The sequence below is a fragment of the Sebastes umbrosus genome, chromosome 5 (assembly GCF_015220745.1).
Source record: "Sebastes umbrosus isolate fSebUmb1 chromosome 5, fSebUmb1.pri, whole genome shotgun sequence".
Taxonomy (NCBI): Eukaryota; Metazoa; Chordata; class Actinopteri; order Perciformes; family Sebastidae; genus Sebastes; species Sebastes umbrosus.
This window is the reverse complement of record NC_051273.1, coordinates 13,933,743-13,961,654: the sequence shown is the minus strand read 5'-3', so window position 1 is coordinate 13,961,654 and position 27,912 is coordinate 13,933,743. Positions and strand designations below refer to the sequence as shown.

General features: G+C 42.6%; 1 protein-coding gene across 5 annotated transcripts in view; it reads left to right on the top strand.

The window, feature by feature from the left end:
- Positions 1-25,728, top strand: part of ttll7 (tubulin tyrosine ligase-like family, member 7) — a 94,620-nt gene extending 68,892 nt beyond the window's left edge. The window contains exons 16-23 of one of the 5 annotated variants that reach the window (XM_037768949.1): positions 1,894-2,189; positions 4,100-4,234; positions 9,703-9,783; positions 12,317-12,477; positions 15,346-15,519; positions 17,636-17,730; positions 22,390-22,465; positions 23,869-25,728. In XM_037768949.1, the coding sequence (XP_037624877.1) occupies positions 1,894-2,189; positions 4,100-4,234; positions 9,703-9,783; positions 12,317-12,477; positions 15,346-15,519; positions 17,636-17,730; positions 22,390-22,465; positions 23,869-23,989 (1,139 nt within the window). In that variant the 3' untranslated portion in view covers positions 23,990-25,728. Of the gene's footprint in view, positions 1-1,893; positions 2,190-4,099; positions 4,235-9,702; positions 9,784-12,316; positions 12,478-15,345; positions 15,520-17,635; positions 17,731-22,389; positions 22,495-23,868 lie in introns of all 5 variants that reach the window. The other 4 variants (XM_037768950.1, XM_037768952.1, XM_037768953.1 and 1 more) reach the window with 4 other exon arrangements.
- Positions 25,729-27,912: the final 2,184 nt, after the last annotated feature.

The window sequence follows — 27,912 nt, the reverse complement described above, 5'->3', positions numbered from 1 at the left end:
TGGATTATAATTATTGATGCATTAATGTGTCCATCACTTTAATGTTGCATCTGGTAAAGGTGGAGCTTCATATGTTATTAGTTGAGTTTTGTATTAATAATCTTAATCTGCTAAGTAACTAATAACTAATATCAATTAAATGTAGTGAAGTACAATATTTTCAACACCCTTTCCAACGTGAAACTGAAGCCTTTGTATCCATCTATGTTCTCGCCACCAGACTCCATTGACAAAACCTGTAATTTTACCTCGTGGAACACAACGGTTGCTGGTCTACCTCTGCCTCTATTTATTATGATGTGTGTTATTGTGTGACTTTGGTGAATCCGAACGACTGTAACCAAAGTCACACAATAACACAAACAAACTAACCGATCATGGCAGTGGTAGACCAGTAACTCCCGTGTAGTACACTAGTTAAGTAAAAAGTACAATATTTCCCTCTGAAATGTAGTGGAGTAGAAGTATAAAACAGCATAAAATGGAAATAGTCATGTAGCTCAACATTGTACTTAAGTACGGTACTTGAGGTCTTAGTACATTCTACCACTGAGCACAAGGCAGGTTGTGATGGTGTGAGCCACCAGGGGCTTCATTACAGTATTTATGGGCCTAATTGATGTGATAAAAATGGTAGTAGGTCCTTGGATTTTAATTAAAGTGTAAGCGGGGTGATCATAGTCTGTGACTCGTGAAAAGTGGCTCGTTGTTGCTAAGTTTCCAAGCAAAGTAGTGTCCTAGCTTTACACGCTGGCTGGACACACACAAGCACACACACACAAACGATGAAGCACTGTAAAGCACTCAAGGAAGGAAAAGTACCCTAAACAGTTCAGTTCCGCTGAACGGAAGGTGACAGCAGAGAAGAATGTATTTGATTGAAAGAGAAAGGGAGAAAAAAGAAAGAAAAAAGCCCCCTTTCGTTTGTTTACCTTGAAAACACCTTGAGTTTAATGCTGAAATATATTCCTGGTTTTATAGCGAGAGTGATAAGTCTCAAGCATTCCCACCAATTCGCATAAGTCACATAGATCAACTCACTTTCAGCTCTCTGAAGTGAATAAGAGGGCACCTTTCACAGCAGTCTACAGTACGTACCGACCTTGGAAAGATGAAATTCGTCGGTTGCATTGTGTGCCGCCGGTTTTGCTGCTCAATAGAGAGGGGCCTTGCTTGATGAGCTCATTCTGTTTGTCGCAAAATACGGGACAAAGCCATGAAAAAGCCCAACTTTTGGATCTGTGTGTGTGTGTTTGTGTGTGCAGGGAGAGACAGTAACCCTGCCAAGCCCTACTCCATACCAAGCCACCAAAGGGTTGCTAGGACTAAGCCCCATAATGCTCTCATTTGGCAAAATATCCAAAACCTCTGAAGGTTCAGCAGCCACACACACACACACACACATAATCACTTGTGTGTACACTTGATGTCAGACAGACACACACTGCACGAATACACACTAATACACTGGCTGGTAGACAATCTGGAGGAGTTTCAAGGGTGACGGAGAGCGTTAGTGTGGGTTTTCAGCTTTATTTCCTGTGTGTGTGTGTGTGTGTGTGTGAGTGTACATGTGTGTTTCTGAGAGAGAGCTGCTCTTTAATCCATCCCCTAACCAGACAGGACTACTGTTTAGTTTCTGGTTTCCACTACACATGCTGCGGTCGTTAATAACACACACACTGGGCCACTGGGCCAGTGTGCCAGAGCGCGGCAATGGGAGTTTAAAAAGCCACACTTCATCTCCAAAGCCGCCCGGCGACGGACGGAAAGCAGAGAGGAGAGAGCTTGACAGTAGCTGGGGTGCTGAGACAGGATCAGGGAAGAAAAGAAATTGAAGTGTGACAGTGAGTCAGTGTTCCTCCCCCCCCTCCCTCTCACGTTTCTCTGCAGGTCGCATGCACTGGAAACCTCCAATCAAGTCACTCAAAACCAGCCCCGTCCCCTCCGCTTCCCCGACACTCTCTGGTCCAATCAGGCGCTCCATCTCCTGCCCGCGCTCCATCGCCTCCCTGTCGTCGCCCAGTGAGGTGCGGGCGTTGTCCTCCAGGCCTTCCCCCACGGTTCCCATGGCCACCCCCCTCGTAAGGCCGACCTCCGCCACGCTGCGCTCTCAATCGCTGAGCCGCAGCGGCTCCGCCCACCGCGTGCCTCACAGCAACAGCCTGGGGACCATCCACTCCAACATGGTAAGATACTCAACGCACACAAAGTACATCTTTAACAATTCATAATGCGTCAGATAAGTTGTCAGTCACGGAAAATTATACGAAATTCATTTTCAAATTGTCAAGCTGTCACACTGCTCAACGTGGCAATCCTCTGCTGATCCACTACTCCAAGTGGGTTTAAAGTAAACAATTAGAGAAGAATTACTTTCCAATTCTATTTCACCAAAGTCTGACGCACAAATGGTTGCTTTTCTTCCCCTGTGGCATATATTGTGTCCCAGCCCACTAGGAATCTCTTAAGCAGCTCCTTCAATACTGTATAGGCCTACTGTAACCTTCTATTATGTCACCATCTGTTGCTTTCCGCCTGCCTCCTCCAATCCCCTTCCCTCTTTACAAGTACGCCTTTGGATACAGTGGAACAAAATGAAATGGAGCAGAATACTTCTTAACATTTGAGAATAGATATAAGTGGAAAACCTTTGTACTGAAAAAGGCCATAGAGCACCGGTTGTATGCTCGTATCCTGACACACGTGTATACAAAATGACAGGAGAATTTCCTTATTTTTTTCCGTGGGAATCACACCATTGCGGATAAGTACACGCTGGTACAGGAAATCTCAATTTAGATATAGGTTCGCCAGTGCTCTAGCAATAATAAACTGGTATTAAATTAGGTTATTTTTATACATAGCATGATGCATGTTACTGATACCGCTCCAGGCTAACGGCTATGTAAAGAAAATAATGATCTGTGACTATAATAGGTGGCAGCAGGGTCATAAATTAATGAGCACCGGGGGTAAAAATGTCTGTTCATAAAATGGAAGTGAAATTTAAGTGCCCCCTGATAATTAGAAATAATAATATTCATAATACAGTAATAAGACATTACATCCTGCTCACATTGTTTTGACATGTTAACAAATGTGTGAATGCACCTCTCTTACACCCACGTAGGTGATTTGTAGGAGGCCCTTACATAAATTAGAATTGATAAAATGTTGTTAAAATGAAGAAATTAGTGAGAAAATACCATTAGTTGAAAGGGAATTAATTTTAATAGTAACAATCCACTAAACCAACAGCTTAATCAAATACTAGTTTTGATGAAATGCTAGTTTTGGTAATAATAAACATTATCAGACATACACAATTAAATAATGCATTGGAAACTACTGTATATAATATAATAAAATACATAATGGTAAAAATAGTAATAAATAATAAAATAAAATAAAATAATAATAATAATAATAATAATAATAATAATAATAATAATAATAATAATAATAATGAAACATAAATGAAAGAAATAATTAAAATAAAGAAAAAAAAATGTATGCACTCATTTCTACAGGTTCAAGTACTGTACATGTGACAGGCTAAAAGCTTTCCCAGTCTGTAATTTGAGTTAGGCTATTGTAGTATATCAAAAAAGGCATCCATGTTCTCTCAAACTTGTCGTTAACCCCCTCAATTCAAACCTAATCTTCTTGAGTTTCAAAAAGAACATAATTTCTTTAAGCCATCTAGTGAGGGACGGGTGAGTCCGCCTCTTCCAATTAAGAAGAATAAGGCGTCGAGCCATCAATGTAGTAAAAGTGATAATGTTATACATCCCTGTGGGCCACACCGAGTCTTCTGGTCTAACTCCAAAGAGGGCAGTGGTAGGCTCAGGCACTCAAGGGACTGAAAGGCCTTTTCCTAAAATGGTTGTACATGACCAGAACGTGCAACCAGGATGTTTGATAGGTAATTAATAATGAAAACAATCACATTGCAGCCCTTTCAGTGAACTTTGCTATGATACTATAGTGTTGAATGAAACCTTTTTATTTAATATTAATGCGTATTTGTATACTCAACTGGTTTCTCACTATGGTGGGTGTTTGTGTGTGTGTGTGTGTGTGTGTGTGTGTATAGGGTGATCCGCTGATAAACCTGAGGAGTAAAGAGCAGGAGGCCGAGCTGGTGCGTCAGACTCTGGCGGCGCTCACCGCCATGAGGATCAGGTTTCCGGGTAAAAGCGAGGAGGAGGCTGAGGCTGTGCTGGATGAGGTGTGTGCACTATTTCTACGGTATTTGTGTGTGCATTACCTATTAATGTGTATTTTGTGTGTATCAAAATGTGTAAAAAGCAAGCAAAGTAAGAAAAATACTGAAATAAAACACGAGAAAGAAAGAGGGAGTGAACATGGAATACAAGTGTTGAACAGGAATCAGGACCGACTGTATTCCCAGAGCCCCATCTGTGGCCAGGTGCGGTCACTCTACAGCCTAACTAAAAGTGACCTCCTTGCCTCCCTCCACAATAGCCCGTCCGCTCTGGCTTGGCTCCCATTGTCTTTCAAACGACCCCAGTGACAACCTGTCGGTCAGTTTGCTGCCCCGCGCTATTCCCCACTGCTCCTTCGTATTAATCAGTGCCTCCTCTATTTCTGGTCAGATCTCTGAGTTCTTCCATTTGGTGCGTGTTTGTAGTGTTTTAGTGCAAAAGCTATTGCTTATGTTTATGTTTTTGTAAAATGATACTGTACAAAAAACAATTGGCTCATATGGCTGACAGTAATATCCTCAGGCCATGGATGTAAACGGCGTTTATTATGTATGTACTGTTGGAAGCAGGATGCCCAAGAATTCAACAAAGGCTATTGGCTTTTTGCAATTGGCTTTAGGCAATTGGTTATTAGCTATTGGCAACTAGCTACTGTTAGCAGATATAACACCCACTTTAAGCAACCGCAACCACAGTATGTGTTATTGTATTGCGGGCCTTACACTGTAGTTTAAGTTTAATACATTAATTCTCCATAAGTCTTTATTTAGTTGATGTAAAATTAAAAAATTAAAATAAAATAAACTGAAATAGATATTGTCAAACAATAAGAAAAGCAACTTATAGATGCTGTGCAGCTGTGGGTCAGGGCCAGCCATGTTGAGGGAGAAGAAGAAGAACAAGGAGTAAGATTCAAAAAGAAAGAAGAGGAAGACCAATGAGAAATACAAGAGGGTCCATTATCATTACATTTTTAGGCATTAGCATGTTTGTTCTGCCTCAACCGGGTCTTGAATTCACAATTTCAGACACCAAGAGCAAGTCACTATCTTCGTTTGCTTACTGCTGAGTCAGAAACTACTACTTCACACTCTGACTTTGGCAATCGCCAGGGTTGCATGTTAAGTATGTAGTAGTAGTATGTAGTATGTATGTAGCGTAAAAACTTCAGTTATCAAGATAAATTCTGAAAATTTGCATACTTCATCTACACAACAAAGATATATCTTTAAGTTATTTTGACTTTGATTTATTTTGAAGATTGATTGCTCCATAAATGATGTTATGACTGCAATGGTTTACATGAGGATAGAACTCAAAATACTGTCAAAAATGCAGAAATTGACCACCAAATTGAAAGTTACCACCCTAAATCTACCAAGACCTCAAAATTTGGGCATTTATTTTAATGTGCACTGGATATTTATTTAGCGAGAGTGGACCAACGTACAAAGTTTGGTATATTTACATGCATTGGAAGGCCGATTTCCTGGTAGGAAAAAGAATATTAATATCTGGCACAACAAGAGGGAGCGGCAGCAGAGCTGCTGACCGGCCACTAAAACTCCAAAGAGAGGCAGAGGCTCACCTTCAGCTCACACCAAAAGCAACATATCAGCGGCACAAAAGTACTATGAAAGCGTTCATCCGTCTAGTCCACACTGACTCTGACCTCCGTTACGGCCATCGCTGTCCTCAGAACCAGCTGTCTGTTCAGCAGCACAGCTCCCGCGGTGCTGAAAGGACAGCAGCAGGCTAGACTAATGACAGAAATAATACCACCAAAACAACACGTTGAATGGACAAAAAAAGTTCTCAGTTGGCTACATGAGAAGTATAAAGGGAGAATATAGAAGTTGTTTATTTTAGTTCACATTCGGGCTGAAGTGTAAGGTCACTGGTCCCTCTCTCAAGTGGCGACTCGGCAATTAAATTAGCTGCGTGGCAAGAAACCTTACAATCCTGCGTTGCTCTGTGTACAATGATGATCTAAATTTTTTTTAAAAAGGGCAGCGGTTCGACTGAAAAAATGACTCGGGAACTTCTCAACTGATGGTTCACATGATCGATGTTTAGGGGGCAGCCCTAAAATCTTGCACTCAACCGTTATATCCTTTCAAACATAAATCAAATCTGTAAATTGATTAAAATATTTAATCGTGATTAATCACACATTTCTTTTATCAGTTCAAAGTGTACCTTAAAGGGAGATTTGTCAAGTATTTAATACTCTTATCAACATGGGAGTGGGCAAATATGCTGCTTTATGTAAATGTAGGTATATATTTATTATTGGAAATCAATTAACAATAAACAACTCGTGCCATAGAACCCATTTTCATTCACATATCTTAAAGTCAAAAGTCAAGTGACCCCTTTGAAAATGTCTGTGCCCGTTTTTCCTTGCCAAAATTGAGTGCAAGTCTGGAGCGTTATATAACCTCCTTCCAGACTGCGTTAATGTGTAAAAAAAAAATTTGGCGTTAAAATTAATTTGCTTTGACAGCCCTAGTAATTCTATAATTAAAAAGAAATTAATTAATAATTAATAATGTATGTTAAAAAACAAGACAACATTTTTTTTGATTAAATTTCTGAATAAAATTCAGGTAAGCTCAAGCTTATGTAAGGGTTAAAGCATGTAGCTGTTATGATAAAGGTTAAGTTAGGCCACCAAGTAATTAATGTGAGCCCATACAATGTCCTCACAAGAACAGAAAAAAACAGTTAATGTGTGTCTGTGTGTGACATCTGGGTGTGTCTGGGTTGTGAGAGACAATTACCAGCACACCTGTACTGTTAACAAACCCTAATGAGAGCGCCATGGAAACGCAGATGAGCAACTGCACCTGTACTGTTCACTCTTTTCCTCGGGAGAGAAAAGGAGCGTTCACTTGGCATGAAAACAATCTTTGGCAGTTTATGTTTTCCACGTTAAAGTTGAGGTCTAATTGGGCTAATGGTGTGTTTCTATCCAAGTAATTGCCTCTTTTATCTTTCACTCAAAACACGCTTTTTTTGTCGCAGTTGGAACCATTGAAAGGTGAAATGTATGGAGCGCGTTTTGTTGTGCTTTAATTGACGGTAATCTGTGTACGTACTAAACAAATGTGACAAATGGTCGTACATCTTACCAGACAAGGTTCATAAGGTTCTTATTGAGAGAGAATACTAAACAAGCAAACAAGTAACTTTCTGGAAAGCGAACAACAGTACTCACTGTATACCTCTGTATCTGTGAATCCTTGTGGATTTCTTTTTGTGTGTGTGCGTGCCTGTGTGTGTCTGTGTGTAAACATAAAGTTTACACTGGAGCCTCCCAGTGGGAGCACTGTTTGCAGGGGATGTAACATGCTACGTGAGAGGTTTGTGTGCACCAGTGGGGCGATGTAGACTAAGTCAACAGAGCAACAATAACAGTGCCTGTAGGTACACAGTGATGTTGGCACTAGGAGCAAGTGCACGGGAATATCCAGCACAGCTTTTTGAGCATAACGACACATGCCCTGAGGATTTATGACACACCCGCAAAACATAGGGGGGTTTTCTGCTCAAGAACCAAAGATCACGACTCGATTTTTCTATTATCCCTGAGTTGTGCTACGAAGAAATACCAAACAAACTGTTACAGACAAGCACTGTATTCTCTTTTTGAAAATGACCTCAAGTCTTTTTCCATAGAAGGCAGGCCACGTTTTGTGTATGGCATCCAAACCAGTTAAAAGTGATGCTTTGTTTTCTCCACCTCATCATTGTGAAGCGGGAGATTTTGACTCTGAAGACAGAGACACATTGACAGTAGTTTTGTAAAACTGGCTGGAAATTGGTCTGATTGCAGAACTACTTTCCCTACAGACTGAAGACAAAATAACAAGACAGCGTACAGATTAGGGATGCACAGATCCGACTTTTTTCAGTCCCGAAAGCAATACCTGGGCTTTGGGTATCAGCCGATAATGAGTAGTGTTTTGATATTTAAGTGTATAAGTGTTTAATGAATAAGCTGTATGCTTCACTGTGTGGAAGTCACTGGGATCATTCAGGCAGGCTTGACTTAAAGATTTTGTTGTAAAACAAAATGTAACAAATAAATATAGATATACATTTACTATTATTTATTATTATTAAAGAAATAAGTACATACACCAGCAACTTAGTAAAAAATCTTTTTATGTCATCTCTCTTTAAGACCTCCTCCCGAAAAAGTGTGCATGTGACAGAGGAAGGGGAGCCAAATCTGAATGGCTTGTTGAATCCCACAAAAAACTGACTGGGTTGTCTACCGTACCCATACGTATGTGCACAATAGGGATGCCAATTTAGTTTTTTTTTTCCTAACCGATAGACGACCTTTGTTAAGCGATCGTTAACCGTTAACCTACAAGATTAGTGCGTTGCATACAGCAGTGCTTAGGTTTTATAGCCTAACGAGCCACCCAGCTGCAACGATAACTGATGCACAAACAGGTTAAATCCATCATTTATCACCAGCTGCGGTGTATACGCAAAACAGACAGTCAGGGAGAGTTAGCAGCCACAATGCTGCGTGTATTGTCATGGACACATGCAGGCAGTTTCTCAGCAAGTCTCCACTGCATCAATTAGTTTAGCTGCAAGGTTGTGAGCTGTGTGTCTGCCTGGCTACTCTGTCAGGGTGTCCGCCAGTGTATTGCAAGCCCGGCGTAACATTAGCAAGTGTCGGTCGAGAGAGAGGGCGTGTGATGATGACTATGAAGTTATCAGTAACGTTATAGCTGTGAACGTAGCAGTAGCAGTGTGTACAGTTTATTTGTTAGTGAATAAATGCTATAACTCCTCAAGACCCAAGCCAAGCTCCTGTGTCTTGCTCGCCAGCCACCTGCTGATTAAAGCAGCTCAGGGTCACTTACGGTGGGCTGTTAAGATTGACCAGCTATTCTCCTTTAAGTGACAAGCCGCTCCTCTTTCTATTTTTCAATATCTCTTTCAACTGTTTAACCGATGGCATTAATCTGTCAAAATTCTTATTGTCAGTTAAGAGTTAAACAGTTAATTATTAACATCCCTGGTGCACAAGCACTGAAAAAGTGTTTTTTTCATAATATGTCCCCTTTAACATACTAACAGAAAGCACTAGAGTTTAACTGTGCTCTAGCTTAGCAGGTGTCTTACTAGCCTGTTATGTTGATTTTTATTGTCGTCTTTGGCAGTAATTGAACTGCACAGCACAATGGCTGCCCTGTAAGAATAATGTAGTAACACTGGGTTTCTTTTGATGGAGGACTGCTGGGAAACAGCAGCTGTAATGAAATGGCTGTGGAGTAGACCTGCAGTGTTTGTCTTTGTTCAAAATGATACCTTTAAAATACTCCGACGGTGTTTTTAAATGGGTTGCTTGATTGCAATTCTACTTCTTAAGGACGTCTGTATTAAAACAAGCTTTGTGCATGTTCCTTTTTGCTTTTTTTAACCTCAGACTTTTCTTCCGCAGATCCTTGACAACTGGAAATACCATAAATCAAAGGTGGCCTCCTATTGGCTAGTGAAGCTGGACTCTACCAAACAACGCAAGGTGAGTCTTGTGCTGGAATAACAGCAGAAGATATCCGAGCCAATTTACCTGACTTGCCCCTCCAGAGACAGTTTGGCTTCATGTCTTCGGCAGCTACTGATGCTCAGCAGAATATCTGTCTAACATTTTTACATCCTGAACTGCTTCAATATACGTTAAGGGCCACCTGATTATTTCGAATCTGTTATTAACATATTTGCTAGAATCTCGGTAAGAGGTCACAGCTTCCTAAGAGGACTACATCATAAACCCAACAATAGAAAATTCAACAAAGAATAGACATTGAGAGTTGGAGCCTATTGTTTTGAAGGAAAGGCTGGTGGAAATGTGGCCTTGAGCTGCAGAGATTAACATGTACTCAAACGTACTGAAAAGGAAGATCTGGTATGTGTGTTTCAGAAAGAAAAAAGCTAACATGTGAGTGAGAAAACCTGAGCTTCGTATAGTTACTGACACTTTATTAACTTATAACAATAACAGTTAGGTTTTTCTTTCTTTCACAAGCAATAGCCGGTTTGGCTAGTCTGAATTAGAGTTAAATTGATACTTTTGGTACGTTTTCTATGTAGTCTGGTTCGGTTTCAAAGTGCACAAATTAAAGCGGCCCAACTAAAAAAAAAACAATTAGCTGATGGGCGTGTATGAAGGAGCGAATTTATCCTTTTCATCTTGAGAGCTGCCACTTCTATGCAGGGAATGCAAAGTTTTTCACTTTGACTCGGCACCAATCGAATGCACACAAATCCCTTCTCCTCCAGTTTGTCTTGAATTACTTTACAAATATCTCTGTTTGTGTGGACTTTATTTAGCATATTCTGTATGTTCTCTTCGGCCCATATGTCAAGCAAACATCAGTCAGTTCTCTCCCACTCATGTTAAACCTGTCGTTTACCTGCTTCCATCTCAGCCTCCCTTTTTGTTCGCTTGGAAACGGTCCGAGACCACCAGTCAAAACAACCATTTTCGGTTTCGGTTGTTTTGGTCCACACCAGAGTTCGATTACTGCGTTCACAACCGCCCCAAACGAACCACACCAGAGTTCGATTACTGCGTTCACAACCGCCCAAACGAACCACACCAGAGTTCGATCACTGCGTTCACAACCGCCCAAATGTTCGATTAAAGCACACCAAATATTGGCTTGTGGAAGCGTCCTTAGATTCAGAGATTATTGTCAGAGATATAGATTTGGAAATGTCTTGAAGTCTTAAAAATGGGCCACATTTATCTTTTGACACCTGTATAAGTTTCCCACCTTCACCTTGGCTCCCACACTATCTATACTGTCACCCTGTATAGAATGGACATTGTTAAAACCGGTGAATATGACAAAATGTCACCGCTCCTGCCTTTCCTTTGAATGCTTTTGAACAACTTTTAAAGTACAAAAATAACCCCCAAATCAAACTTCAGAGAAAAAAGAAAAAAAAAGAGACAGGCATGAAGATCATTATCATGTCAGACAGTGAGAGGTAGGGACACCAAATAGGATGTAAACAAAACAGAAGAGGGGGACAAGACGTGAAATGGCATCCGGTAGGCGTGTCAGTAATGATGTGATCTCTCAGCCGCTGCTTTCTGCACAACTGTGCTCGGCTGTGTTGTGGGCTGTGGCGGTGCGAGCCGATGTTTTATTTGGAGTGGAGCAGCCTAATGAGCAGCAGGCAGAGGTCAGGAATGTGGCGCCCACCGCTCTGCCATCTGATTACCATACCAAAACAGATCTGTGTGTGTGTGTGTTTACTCATCTATCAGTTTGTCTGAGTGTGTATATGCGCGCGTCTCGCTCGCCTCATATTGGAAATCTTGCCTCTTGGCATCACACGCGCACACACAGTCAGACGGGAACGTCAGTAATGAGGAGCGAGGAATCAAAGTCAAAAGAGCCACAGCGCTGCACTCTGAGCGGGGTGAATAGAGAAAGAAAAGGGGAGGAAGAGGAGGCAGTGAGGTGGGTAGGGATGGGGAAAACGAAGAAGGGAAGATGGAAGGCTGGCGCAGGTGTCCTCAGACCGCCTAGTAACTTCTGACACCTTCTCCCCAAGACTGACGTCGGTGCAGCAATTAGTCCTCTCCCATGCTCTCCACTGTCTGCCCCAGCATTTTCATATTGTCCTGCTTCTACCACAGCCACACACACACACACACACAGGATGTACAGTATGTCTGCATGCTTTAACATGAATGCATAGATAAATCTTCACTGTGTTTAAGGTCTGATTAAATTCGTTTTCAGGATGTGTTTGTGCATATACTCTATGTGTTGGTGTTCTTGAGTGTGTGCATCGGTCTGTTTATTCATTAAAGCAAGCTCGCTCTCGGTTACTGAGTGAATGCATTAGCCTCTGTGATTGCTAATTTTAAGGTAAGACAGAAAAAAAGAGAAAGAAATCTTACAGTAGGAACAAATGCCAACTCACGCATATCAATTAGAAACGCTGTCACCTTTTGTCTCGCGGCATTAATTTACTTCATTATCACATGCTCCATTTAAACCTTTGTTGCTCTCCTTCTCTCTTTCTCTGTCACTCAGGTGTTGGACATTGTGCGCACCAATGTACGCTCAGCGATGCAGCGGATCTGGAGGGAGCCGGACGTAGACAGTCTACACCTCTACAGGCTCTTTAACCGCGTCTTCAACCGCTTGCTCTGGAGTCACGGCCAGGGCCTGTGGAACTGCTTCTCCAACACGGGGTAGGCCAGCCTGAGCAAGGTTGTGGGCTGGATTAGGATGAGGATGAGGATGGGATGGCTGGGGTATGTGTGAAACTAGAGTTGTTATGATTCCGGTTCCAGTATCAGAAATACCTCCTCTGTGTACGCACAGTACGCGAGTCAACCGGAAGCTCATTCATTCCTATGGGAATCTGTGGTGGTGTTTCTATACATCGGTAAAGAGGTACATTTCATTGCGTTGAATATCAGGGGGCGTAATCCGTATACTATATGGATTTACGGACACAAAACAAAACTGTGTGGAAACAAGGCGTAAAGTGCTAGATTGGATATCGGAAAGTCTATGCACTAATCCGATAGCACGTTATCATATCATTTATCAGCTCATTTACGCTACACAGGAACAACAACAACAACAACACATGACCCTCGCAACCCGATCCTTACATCATTGCCCGATCGGTACTGTGCATGTGCAACTTTCAATAGAGATGAGAAAGAAGCTAGATGGCTCACTCGTTGGGTACTTCGAACATCAGCTCCGGGAAAAACGATCACTGCGACCGAATGATGCCGCACATGCGCAGTACCGATCGGGGAGGTGCTAGTGGAGGGTGTTACATTAGCCAGAGCTAGCAAAATGTTAGCAAAATGACAATATATATATCGATATCAGCCCATATGCAGGTTCAGGTATCGGAATTAGTAACGGGAAGGAAAAAATGGTATTGAAACATCTCTAAAAACGAACTAGTTCGTAAGTGTCGGTTGACCGCGTCACAATCCAAGGTGGGACGAAAAGAGGAATAGAAAGAGGAAAGGCAAGAAATTTGAGTTTTCTGACTGTAATTGGTGACTTAAACCACGACCAACTAACAAAGACAAAAGAAAATCAAAAGAGACGTTGAAGAATATCCCGAAGAACACCCTTGAATGAACAGAGATGTTCGTGGACACTAATTCTTCTACATCAACACAAACAAGTGATCACACTGCAGGCCAATTACCTCTCTCTCTTCATTGCATAACGCCACTCTGTCATCTCCATAACCAGAAGTTCACGCATCACGCAATCTCCCCCATGTCCTTTAAGCCCAGTGTTCGTCAATATATCATTTTCAGTGACAGCAGGGACAATTTGCCATTTTTATTCAGTGTGACGAGGGGAAGCAACTGCAGCTGAATGACAGAGAATGAGTGACAGACCAAGCAGACCCCGCTGCACTTTCCTGAAAGCTCTCGGGGATGAAAGAAACATGTTGCTCCTTGGAGACAGGGTGCAAATTAAGGTCACAAATCTGGGCTGTTAATCAGGGCTTTTTCACAGGTGAGAGCAAGAAAAGGAGAGGGGAGGAGTGGAAGCAGGAAGGAGGTGAATGAAGGCCTCTTAGGTCTTTTACTATGGGTTGTTATCAGATACTTTGAAGTTTTCATTTGGCTTCTTTTTTATTTATTTATTTCCTTTTCCTACTTTTTTGATGCAACAGTAAGTGGCTTCCTACAAGATGAGTCACTGCAGCGACAGCCAACTTGATCACGTTCCTATAGAAACCCCCAAACAGCACACACACACACACACAACTACTGTTTCAGTGGTTCACATTAGCTTCCTTTGCTTCCCACAAAGACAGACAAAGTTGGTTTCCACTTATTTGTCACACGCATTAGCACTCTCAGACAGAGCCACACACACACACACACAACCCTGACATGCAGACAGCTGCCGTGCTGGTAGCTTTTCATCTCATCAGTGATGGAGGTGTGACCTTCTTGCATCCATATTCTTTACAGTTCAGTTGTTCAGTGGTCGTGTTTCCCTTGACACAGAGGGCTCAGAGGGTGTAACTGAAGTCGCTGCCCACAGCTCTCCATTCGCTTCCTCCCTTACATCCTTTGGCAGCCGTAATTGAGGGAGAGCGAGGGAGGCAGTGAGCGGGGCGATAGAGATGAAGGGGGATGATAAGCAGGAGGCGAGAAGGGGGAGGGAACCCGGTGACGGAGGAAAAGCAGAGAGGAGAGTGATTGAAAATGAGACATCATAAAAAAAATGGTGGAGAAAAGATTGAGTGGAGAGGTAGAGGCCTGGGGAGGATTAGCCTAGCCTAGCCTCAGCTACCCCCAGCACGCTGCGCCCCATGCAGCTTTTGTCTGACTACAGCCTGCCCGGATGATTCAGCTAGCTTGCTAGCCTATCGCCCCGGCCCCTCCCAACAACAGGCCACGGCCCAAACACGGATGAACCCAACAGGGGGCCCCGATGTCACGCAGCGACAGAGAAGCGGCGCACCTCGAAAAGCACACTCCAAATCCGAGTGCGGCCCCCCCCCCCCCACTCTCCGTCTCCTGTTTGATATTTTATCTAAGGGACTTAACAACAATCAAACGGCCTAGCAGCTATTGTGGGCGATGAATTCAACAGGCTTTGAAAACGACTTAGAGAAAGAGAATGGAAAAAACACACAGTTTTGAACCCTTTCAGAGGAAGCGCCCCCCCACCTCCCAAGGAGTGAAAGGGGGTAGACATCAAACGCACCCCCCGGGGTTGTGTGTCTCAGTTGTTGAAGCTCTCTCACAGTCAGGGGTATGTCCGGGGTTGTAAAGGGGGTTAACTGTACTTGGATTTGTTTCATCCTTCCTCTCTGTGTGTCTTCCTGCATGTCTGCGTGTGAGAGTGTGCTTATGCAAATGTAAATGCACACGTGTACAGTAAAGGCCACACATTAGAGAACATATTTCCATATGTATGACTTAATCTGTATGCCTGCCCCGTGCATACGCATGATAAACATGTATTGTATATGTGTGCATATTGATGAATACACGGCGATGCTAATCTTTAACTGCTAACTTAATTTGTGTGTGCGTGCCTTCTCGTTTGCTCTCCAGCTCATCGTGGGAGACCATCTTCAGTAAGAGCAGCGAGGTGGTGTCGCCCCAGGAGCTGCAGTGCTGCCGCCGGCTGGTCCAGCTGTGCCGAGACTGCCTGTTGGTCGTCTACAAGTTTGTCTCAGAGTCCCGCGGCTCTTTGACCGGACTCAGCCCCGAATGGGATGACACCAGGTGAGAAGGACGCCCAACCCTTTGATGTCTTTCCACTGAGCTCTGTGTTTTTGAAAGATTCGTATAGTTTTCCTACTGTAATAGATAGTTCAGTGTGCAGTCGGGTGGCTGGATGAGATTCAAGGACACAATGGGATTCAAGAGTCTACTGGTATGACCCAGGTTAAAGCGGCACTCAAAATGTTGGAAAGAGGATTATTGGGCTGTCAATGGATTAATATATTTAATCGCGATTAATTGCATGATGGTCCATAGTTATCGCGATTAATCTCAAATTTATCGCACATTTTTTATCTGTTCAGAATGTACCTTAAAGGGAGATTTGTCAAGTATTTAATACTCTTATCAACATGGGAGTGGGCAAATATGCTTGCTTCATGCAAATGTGTGTATAATTTCATAATTGGAAATCAATTAACAACATAAAACAATGACAAATATTGTCCAGAAACCCTCACAGGTACTGCATATAGCATTACAAATAATATGCTCAAATCATAACATGGCAAACTGCAGCCCAACAGGCAACAACAGCTGTCAGTGTGTCAGTGTGCTGACTTGACTATGACTTGCCCCAAACTGCATTTAATTATCATAAAGTGGGCATGTCTGTAAAGGGGAGACTCGTGGGTACCGATAGCACCTATTTTCATTCACATATCTTGAGGTCAGAGGTCAAAGGACCCCTTTGAAAAGGGCCATGACAGTTATTCCTCACCAAATTTTGGCACAAGTTTGGAGCGTTATTTAGCTTCCTTTGCGACAAGCTAGTATGAAATGGTTGGTACCAATGGATTCCTTAGATTTTTCTAGTTTACATATTCAAATATATATATTTCTATATACCAGTGTCTTCACTCTAGCTTTAAAACTGAGCCCGCTACAACCTAAAAATCGCAAGTTGTGTTAATGTGTTAAACAATTTAGTGGCGTTAAAATGAATATGCGCTAACACGTTATTATCGCGTTGACTCTGACAGCCCCACCGAAAATAGATTAATTTCAAAGCTTATATTGTCCTAGTTTACAGATTAAACTAGTGCACCATATATAAATGGTCATAACGGTATCAAAACAATAAAAAAAACGACACAACACACGATAATATCAGGGGCAGGAAAACAAGCCCACCAGAACACCGAACCTGCGTTAAGATTTATCTTTAGGTCTCGACAGGTCAACTGGTTAAAGCGGAGTTTGTTAAAGCAGCATGAACCACAGTGATGCCTGGTACTAAACTTTGTTAAAACTCCCTTTAGAAAGCACTGAAAAAAACTAAATTGGGTAAATAAACACACTTTGACATACAGAGACGAAAAACTTTGATTTGAAAACAGCCATCATCATTAAACCTCTCTCAGAATACATTCCCCCTCTCTCCTCCGTGGAGACTTAGAGCCATCATCTTCATCACATAAACCCGATAAAACAAACAACAAAATCAGCCTCATTCTATTTTTAAGGTTGATCCCCGCAGGAGACAGCAGCTCAGGTTTGGAGTGAGCGAACTTTTAAAGCACATATGCTTTGGGCTGGCAGACAGGGAGGGAGGAGGGTGAGGGGAGAGGGGGGGGGAGAGAGGGAGTGCGCTGTTAACAGGAAATAATGGCCCACAGATTAGCGCTCAGGTTAGCCCGGGGCCCCCCGAGGCCTGCTTAATTCAATTAGAGCCCAGATGAGCCTGTGCAGCAAATGACCTTACGAGAGAGAGAGAGCTCTTTTTTTTTTTTTCCTGGGGCCTCGCTTTACATGATTCATAACTCTTGCGCATATTTTAAACAGGCTATCACTTTGCGCCTACAGTATAAAAACCTCAGCTGTTAGAAAGAAGAAGTACGTGGGGTTTGTGTACGGTTGTAGAGCTACTTGTGTTTTAAATAATCTGACATATGTTGCTGTTGATTGTTTTATCTTGAGAGCATATTTGTTTTGAGGATAGATTCAAGAATATAAATGAACTATAAGATAAAACTGTGAATGGATTTAACAACTCGAGGATGCACAAAAGGACCCACTGGTGTATCCACATATGTTAGGCATCCTTGAGAGTCCATATAAGCACGCATTGGTCTGTCTCTCCTTATTTCTTCTGTCTATATATGTCTGTGTAAAAAAGCTTTACATTTGCCGCTGGACCAGCCTCTACCCATGGCTCCACCACCCCTGCTGCTGTCGCTGCCGCTTCTTCCTCCTCTTCGCCCCTCGACGCAGGTCTCTGCTAGTTCCGCTAAACCCCCCCCATCTCCCAGCACCGTCCCCGTCCCCTGCTTTACCACCGCTCCTCACCACCTCACTGCTGCTGTAACAAAGGCTTGGTCCCACCTGCCCGATGATGGTTGCTTTGGCTGCACAACCAACAGTCTAGCATGGTCTCCTCTCCATTCCCTCACTAATATTCAAATATTTGGATTGACATACACGGCATGAGATACGTTTCAAATGCCCAAAAACTATAAACAATGTGTTTGAAAGGAAGGAGAAGGAAGCATATTACGACTGTTTTGAGCACTGTTTGTCCACCATTCGGCCAGCTTGCTGCACATCACCAGCCAATCACCCCGCTGCCACATGCTTAACTATGCCTTTCACTCAACGCTTTTATCAAGAGCATCTTACCCTGAGTGCATTTTCAGTACGAGTGGCCTCAGTGGGAACTGAGCGACTCACCTGCACCGCATCAGTGCTGTGATCAACCTAAGCACCGCTCTCTTCTTGTCACAAGAAGACAGAAAATGACTCGGCTTTCATCGTGTGGTTTGCAGTTTCACACAAACAGCACAAACGGTTTCACATCTCTCCATCAGGCATGCAGGGAACAGTCGCAACCCGCCGCCACTTCAGATACATGAGAAGCAATTAGGGTTATTTTCCCATTGATGCATAAGCTTTCTATGAGAGGGTAAACTGTGCGTGTATGAGAGCAGTGTGCATGTACATGTCATGTGACCGTTACGCAACGATCATCCGTCCCAACTCGGATGTTTCACACTCAAACTAACCTCAAACTACTTCTCTCAAGCTGTGTCCACATCCAACTGACAAGTACATTTAAAGGATCAGTTTGAAGCTTCATTCATTACACGTCAATATGTACATTGAAACAGTTTTCTGGTTGTCTCTACTGGCTCTGAGCTGATCACTTCCTAACACTTCCCTGTCCCTCAGATGGGGGACAATATCCACAGTCCTTGTTCCATAAAAAAGAATGATCAAAACTGTCTTCCTATTGACACGGGAAACACCAAGAGGGAAATACGTATTAAAAAGTCTAACTTTTGAAGATTTGATTTGTCTACTGAAACCACATATGAGTTTCAGCTGAACTTTAAAATGCACTTTTGCATGGAAAGAAGTGGATTTTGTCCCCCATGTCTTACATTAGAGTCCCATTAGAAAGGACACCAGCAACCAGTAACGTTCAACGTACATAATGGGCATGTGAGTAGGGATGTCATGCTGAAGAAATCTTCCCAACGATTCATAAACTTGTAACAACACCAGTGTTACCGATTACACCGGACATTCTACAAGAGATGATGACGCTCAATTTCTTACTCTGATCTTTAACATTGGACGACTGTATGTCTGGCCTCTCCGGTTGAGCTTTCCGCTGCGCCGCGAACACCAGCTGTGAAGTCTTCGTTCTCCGCACGGCGATTTCCTCATTAAAGTTACGGTTCCCTTATAGCATTGGGTTTAAATCCGAAGTATTGCTAAATAGGCGCTTTTGCTTTTCGCTTTGACACCAAATCCTCCGCCATCGTCTTGTCTGTCAACTCTCTATCGTCTCGTGTGTGAAATCTGACTCCTGCTACTCTGTTCTGAGACTACGTCTGGAGCAGACACTTTCACTTTCAGTTTGTAGCGTCCGTCGTCCGACTATGTATTGATAACACGGCGCTGATACGCCAAAATTAACTAAATGGGTTTTATGTCTATAAGAAAAGCAATACAACCGCGGGGGCGATGGGCAAGTAATGTAATTGGTGTATGCTCAAACACCATGTAACACCGGTAACACGACTACTAAAGACATAATCTGAGAAATATCTTAATGCACCAGCTACCGACCAGCCATTATTGACAACTGTATACTACCATAAAACTTCAATTAAAAGCTGAGTCCCTTTTACTCGCCCGGTGTCGCTACACGTTTTGACAAATAAACGCAGGTCTCAATTAGACGGCGGGTAACTTTTGTCAATATGGACATGCTACATATCCTTAAATCGGTTAGATTCTATCCGATTCTGATCCAAACGTTCAGTTCATTTTACAGAAACCATGAGCACCAAAGCATAAGATTTACCGGCATGGGCTGCACCGTCATTTGTTTTAATATTCAAAGCTTCTATAGAGTTTTTTTTAATGAACCTTCAAATGTCTGTTGTCATATTTTATGATGTCATCACCCTAAAAAAAGAAATGGGAAAAATATGATTTTGTGTTATTGTTTATAAATATAATGTATGGTGCTAGAATGATACTAGACCGCCCTGTAAATACGTGCCTCCGTTTGTGTGAGGCAAGCCAGAGAGCAAATCGTTTTTTGACTGCCGTGAGAATGTTGTTCTTGATAGGCTAAACGCCAACAAATATGGATTGAAGCACAATATTTCGTTGGATAAAAACAAAACATTTCTCAAAGCCTGAAGTGTACAGATATTTTACGGCTCCCTAAAAGACCAGTTTGGCACAGCTCACATACTGACTATTTCCCACACTGAAATCAAACATCATATATTCAGGCAACTAACTCACTAACTATCCACACCGTGTCTTGTGCATGTACACACACACAGTCATAACGCATACACTCTCAGAGCTCTTGGCAGCCTTTAGCACACGTCAAAGTGGGTCTGTTGGCCGGGGTCTCCATTGTTGACCACACCTGCCCGCTCTTGTTCAAGCATCCTTCCTCTGTTGAGTGCCCTGATCAGGTATGTCAACAGCCCCATGGGTCTTAGCAAAGTCCTTCAGTCTGTGTGGGCAGATGAGAGGAAGTAGCCAAATAGCTCTGCTAATGACTTTCTTGTTAAGCCTGGAATTACTGTCACTACCCAAAGACAATTTCCCCATGATGATAAAAGTTTCAGATTCTATTAACTTTCATCTGTCTGAAAAGTGTGGCGGTAATTAGGGTTAATTGGGGTGTTGAGCTGAATGTGGGCTGCAGATAACCTTCAAGCCTCTCTGTACCTCTTGGTTTGTGATTGCGTCAGCTATCGCGGCAGTCTTCCCCCCTCCATCCTTAGTCATGATATTTTATTTGTCTCGTAATTCGCTGTGGCAGTTGCATCTCGATGGAGGACTTAGGTGTAGCGCGGAAGGCCTGTCAGCGGGAACGGCGGTAGATTGTAGCTTTGCTCGTCAGGAGCGGAGCAGGAGAGTATCTTTCTGTCAACTGATGGATTGAAGCAAAGCACAAGTGCACGAACAAGCCTCCCCCCGGCTTTCAAGCATGCACGTTGTTGCCGAGACCTTCTTCATGATCAAAAGGAGGACGAACCTGGAAGATACCGAATGAGAGTCCAATTAAATATAGCCCGCAGATACAGCGGCCGCTTGGACGTGAGAAGCCCTCCCACCCCTCTTGCCACTACCAGCACCGCGATGCTCTCTAGGAGCAGAATATTCTCAAAGTGAATAGCAGAGGATCTCTGAAGAACACACACTCGGGGCCCCCAATGAATGTTCAATATTTGATTTTCTTCCTTTTTTTTATTTTTTACTGCCATTTCCATGCATGGTGCTCGGGGTTTTCAGTGAAAGCCTTATGGAAATGAAGGGGAGAAAAAAAAAAAAAATCACACCACAAATCCATGAACAGAATCCCAATGGATGAATATGGCGAATCTCATAGAAGGAGGTGATGGAGTAAGGTGCCGAGCAGGGAGGAGAGAAACATAAGAAAATGTAGAAGAAATTAAATCGAAGGGTGACAAAAAAAATCATGGCAAAGGAATCACTAAATGTCACCTCGAAGACGGCTACTTAGAAGTAAATGTGAAAGGCTTAAAGCAAAGCATATCCCGCCCTCTCCTGTTCTCCTGGGTTTGAACGGAGGAGTTTAAGAAGTGCCGGACTGAGCGCTTGTTCTCCAAGTCCAGCCTGAGCCGAAGAGGATGTGCTGAAGGGATACCTACGGCCCACTTGAAGCTGCTTCAAGGACACTCTCATCGGACTAAATGAAGTTAATTTGAATCCCTTCTAACTCTCCCGAGTCTGGCGCTGTGGTGTTGAAGCGGACGCCCTCAGCGACATGTGCTCTTTTTTTTTTTTCCCTTTCCGGTCGACTTTAGAAGAAACTGCTCGGCTAATTTGTCCAAGAGCTATTTCACAAGGAGAGAGAGCTGTCAGAGAAAAAGTATGCTATCTCCGTGCCAGCTTAAAAGAAGATATTATTTCCTCACTCTGTAATCCTCAGCCCCAGTGGCTCCCTTTTGATTAGATTGTCACATCTTAAACACTTCCACAGGGACTATTTCTTTTGTCCATTGTACTCGTTTAACTAAACGGGGTATTAGATGTATTTTTTATTAGCTAAAAGATCGTCGCTGCGGATGTGGCAATGAGGTCACATAACATCACAATATAACAAGTGTGCTGCAAAAAGCCCATGAATGTAAGTCATTCTTCCAACTGATCCAGTCTGGAAGAATTCAACTTTCCCACCTTTGTCTCATGTCTTCTGAACGGTACCCCAACATTTTGCATAACCTTCAGTTAACCTTGTCCAGGATTTGATCATCTCATCTGACATTGCTCTGACAACCATATCTGACTCATTCCCAGTAGCTAAGGAAGACGGGAGCAGGGTTCAGCCCCCTTCCTGACTCTATCTCAACCTGACGCTGGTCTCATTCTCAGGTACTGGAACGCTGTTAGCAGGAGCTGCCTCACTGCTCTGTCTCGGTGGAAGGTGTCATAGAAAAGTCTTAGAAAGGTACTGACGCCTATGCCTCGGAATGATAGGTGAGGATTTTCTGTTCATGATACCAAAGATTTAAAAAAAAAAAAAAAAAGGGTCAAAGTTGAAAAATTGAGATGTCCTGAAAGAAAAAAAAAATCTGCTTCTGTCAGTATAAGGTCAATAATTTATGACTCTACGAGCTCATATATAAATACTGCATATAACCGGTAATTAAACAGGACTGTAACTGAGAGCACGATGTATATGGAATTTTAGATTTGGTACAAAGAAATAGTGATTCAACGATTACTCCATCGATTGAATCGTCAACTATTTTGACAATCAAATAATCAAAATAGTTGATAATAGTTGCTGTTTCCACATTTCAAATAGAAGGATGTGATGCTTTTCTTTTGTCATACATGATAGTAAACTGAATATATTTGGGTTTTGGACTGTTGGTCAGACAAAACAAGACATCTCGTCACCTTGGTGTGTGGGGAATTGTAACCGTTTCATTATTTTCCTGGTATTTTATAGACAAAATAATTGATTAATCGGAAAAAAATCTTAATCGTTAGTAGCAGACTTATACAAAATACACTAGTGATTCTCAAAGTGGGGTCCGTGGCACTCTGTCAGGGGGTCCACGAAAAAATGTGCTATATATATCTACAGATGGGGACTATTTGCACCAATAAAACATGCATATTGTGTCCATTACTCCCACCCACGTTAGCTTTGGGCCAAAAGAAACTCTGTATAATTGTGACAGTGCAATCATTTTTAGATGAAGCACTTGGTAAGTTTAAATATCTACCTATTTTTAGGACTATGCCAGTCTTGCTAATGTTTTTCTGAAAGCTTTTAAGATCAATTACTTAAAGGCTATAAATGCTTCAGGTTAAGTCCGAATGTAATTTGAATAAAATGACCCTCTGCTTAAAGGCATATCAGTGAAATTAACATTCAGTAACATTGCAAATTTCCCCGCTGTGGGATTAATAAAGGATTATCTCATCTTATCTTAAATTAAGAAGATTCAAATGGAAATGTATTTGTTTCAATATGAAACATGTCTGAAGTGTTTAGGTTGAAAAGTTTTAAAATACAAATAGTTGCAAGTTTGAATACCCCTGCCCCAGATCATATGGATCTCACAAATACATTTTTTATTTCATCTTTTGCTCGTTTTCAAGGGGAAGGTGATGTCATATGTTGAAATCCCCAGGCTATTATTAAAGTTGAAATGTGCAAATGGAGACGGCCATAAAAACGGTAGAATCAATATATGAAAAGTGTGCAATGTGTGGTCTCAGTGCCGTGCACTAATGCGCCCTGACCTCTAAATTGTGACCTATGCATATCTAATCCTCTCATTATGTTCATCCTTTCCCCCTAATCCCTCCGTCCCTCGCTCTTGTCCGTCTGTCCAGGTATCTGCTGCCAGTGACCTCCCAGTTCATCATGAAGTGGCCTTCGTCCAGCTTTGGCCGCATCTCCTCGGCAGTGCCACGCTCACGCAGCCTTTTCGCCGCCAGGATGGGCCACTTCTGAGGTCACCGTGGCAACCCTGATTTACGACACCTCGCCTTTTGACCTCAACCTCCCTGCCCTGACTCTCACCCAGCCAAAACTCCGATCTCAGCAAAGTCCGGTACGGATCTGAATTCGAGGCAGCTCTGGACGCCGGCAGGAGCCTCAACCTGGGCCAAATCCCCCCCCCCTGGAAGACCAACAAAGAAAGGCCGGAGGATTTGGGATTGCTAAAGGGCCTTGTTCAGTTTCGATTATGTTGGACCAGCGTAGACCAGCAGACCACTAGTACCCTCGACACCCTACCTTTAACCCCAGTAACACCAGACAATGGGTTTACCCCTCTTTTCTCATTGTAATTGCTGTATTATACCTACTCACTGTACAGTTACAAGTCATGGTACTGTAAAAGGAAAGAATAACAAATACTAAACAATGCAAGGATTATTTATTTATGTACTTACTTATTTTGTAAGATAGTTCATGAATGCAGTGAATGCTGATGCAGAATGCAGATATGGAATGATATCAACAAAAGCTATCCATTGTTTGAGAAAGTGGATGTAAAAAACAACAAAAAGCTTATTTTTGCTGGCTGTAATCAGTTATTTTATGTCCGAATTTTTATTTATTTCATAACTTATATCAAAGACTTTACGTTTATAAAATCAACAGTCACTTTATGTTCCAGTTTTTACAGTAGAGAGGTGGCGCCCAGAGAGCTCAAAACTTTTTGAATGCTTCATGTTTTAGCTGTGTGATATTAAGTGCATCACTAGTAAGCGACACAACGTTTTTAGAATGTCAAAGTAGTAAAGCCTCTTTGCCTCTTTAGAGAACGAGCTGGCTTTGACGCCACAGCGCCACAAGAGCCAAACTTAAGTCTTAAGAGAGCACCCGGTTCCTAATATGCACTTTGCAGTACGTCACAGAAAGAGGATGAAGGTGGGTGCACATTAAGAGTAGTGTTTGCATGCCTAGATTTTAGTCCCTCACCCCAGATGTAGTGGCTAGACGGAGGAGCTGCGTTTGGAATATACTTGAAGTTTTGTGTTGTCATTAATTATTGTGTCTTTGTATCGGCTTCACTCAGAAGGAGACACTTCGCTTTCGGATTTGTCGTCTGGAGTACGGATGCGTTAAAGATAATAAGGATGTGCCGCATCGCTTACAGATTGTGCGGCAACGTCGAATGACTCGGCTCACCAGCTCAAATGTTCTGTACTGTAACGGCGGCGGTTTGCCTGGGACAAGCAGCTGCAGCCTTTTTTTTTTTTTTCCTGTAGGTACAAGTGCCAGGGAGATCGTGGATGTGCCAATAATAAGCACATCTACTCCATGTGTTCAGTTTTATTTAAGGTTAATATGTCAAACTACTGCAGGACCTCAGTTAAATACAGTGTTAAATGTTGATAGGGAGAAAAGGAAGTGTTATATGTTTAGTAGTTTACTGTGTACTACCCCATGAGATGATACTAGACGTTTTAAAGATGGTAGTCTGTCAGCAGCGTGTGCGATACAGTACAGTGTGCATTTTATAACATCAATCCAGACTAACAGGTGTGACAGCAACGCTGTGCTAAATCTGCTCAAATCTAATTCTCCCCCATGTAGACTGAAACATCACCTCACTCACAATGCCAAATATTTTTTTATTTTGCCTGGTTTTATTTGTGTTACAGTATTTAAGAGTAGTACTTTTTCATTGGAGGTAGGAGATTTTTAATTTTACATAGCAATAAAATGTTTAAACAAACACATTTTTTCTCTTTTTGTCATTTGCTTTCTTGGTCTTGTTTACACTGCAGACTGTTTTCATGTCCGTTTATAAAACGGGTAGTTCAAATCAAGCAATCTGATTGGTTTACAGCCGTGATATAATACCCACATACCACTGCTGCGACGTCTGATTCCTTTGCACTTTCAGTATCACTCTGCATCTGAGGAAAAACCTTAGACTGAAGGTCTTTGCACACCAAGTCCTTATTTGTCATATGCGTTGGTTTTTTTTAAATGTTACGCACAGAAACCTTGCCCACAGAGTGCTTTATATTTTATTATTTGTTTGCAAAAGTTTGCAATACAAGACAACACTGAAATAATTTCGTAGGTGTGAATGACATTAACAAAAAGCTATCGTTTAGCTGCCTAGAGCACAACCACTACTGTCTAATCTTTCGTACATCCTTTGTTTTGCGACCATCCAAGCTGTTCTGCAATCACCTGCCACCAACTATCTTTAAATTCTGCATCTCTGTATTCTTTAATTTCTTTATCGTAAAGTGCTTTGTGCTGGGAGACGTGAATCTGATGACATTCTGGATGATGACGTTTGCACAGACGGTGGCTCTTAGTTGTCAAACCATCCTCTTTTTCCTTTTGAAGGATGCGGAAAAAACGCAGAAAATTGAACCTGTTTCGAAAACTTGAATGACTAAAGTTTAGGAGCCGGTGTGTTAACGTAATTGACACATTGTGAGGTTGTATTTATTTTTAAAAGTGCAACAATTTCGGATGAAAAATACAGCATTGGTGTGCAAAGGCCTTTAATGTGTTGTCATGGTACCTTAGCGACAGGATCACGGGGACTCACTACAGCCGACCCGGGACGGGTTACAGATACAAAGTACCAAAATTAGCTGCTAAAACCTGTTACAAAATGGAAACATTAACTTCTATGGAGGATTGAGCAGTTCCCATCTCCAGAAAAAACCCGCTAAACATCATGCAGTAAAGAAGAGGTTCCACAATGTTGCCCAGAATATGCAATCAAGCAGGAACGCAGCAGAAATACACTCACCACTGCCTCCGCTGCACAACGATTCAGAAGCTATCCGATGCGGGTTTTGAACACCAAGGACGCTGGAAGTCAGTCAGAGGTCCCCCCTCTTCCAGCGTCCCTGCTTGACACCAGAGAGATTATGGCCGTAAGTGGATTGGCAACCAAAAATTGGGGACCGGAGAAAAGTGGAGCAACATCCTCGCCATGCCAAACAACGCACCTCCACGTAACAACAAAAGGCAATTATTGCCTGCAATGCAACGGACAGCTGATTGTGTCGAGACAGGAAATGAGGACAGACAAGGGACGTTGTGGTTATTTGGTATATCCTTTAACCATTCAGCTACCAGGACGTCACGTTATTAAAATATTAACTGCTTTTATTAAGAATCATTGTGTTGTTGTTGCGTAAAAGCTAATGAGGAAATATGCAGCACAGACTGAGTCACGTTCAAGGGAACTATCGCAAAACGTTTATAATAGCCTATAAACTTATTATTCAGCTCTTTCTGCAGAATTATGCAGCCCATTAGAAAATGTTCTGTTACAATACACCAAGTAGCACTTGGGTACCTGAGATAGTATCGATAGTAGTAGGACCTCTGATGCAAATAAACAGGCAAAATCAAGCGGAACTAATTAGAAACATTGAATTTAAGTGCTGTCGATCTCTAATGGGTTTTAAAACTTCCTGTCCACCTGATATCCGTTACTGGAGCAGCTATCGGACTATCTGGGTCAGCCTCTGAGTGATATCACGTTTCACAGCAGAGGCCCCCGGTGGACAGGTGACACCCCTGAACTGTCACTCGCTTTCCGAATCGAGAGTGCGTACCCAGCAGCCCTTTTCTTGTCCCATCTTGACCCGAAAGCCGCAGCCCTGCACGGATGATCGTTTGAGCCCGCACGCTTACTCTCAAGAAGAACGAAGTCGGTTTTATTTAGACCCGTAACAGAAGAATGGCGTAAGGGTTCTTGTGACCTTTCCACCCCTCCGTCCCTCTCGCCCGCACCTCTTTCTGTCAGCAGAAGAGGTGCGGGGCCGTGACCTTGAGGCTCACGAGTCTCCGCCTTGGCCGCGGCCCCTGCAACCAGAAGAGAGCGGAGGCTGACAGTCTGGCGCTGCGACCCCGGCGTGCTGTCCAAAAATATCTCCCCCAGC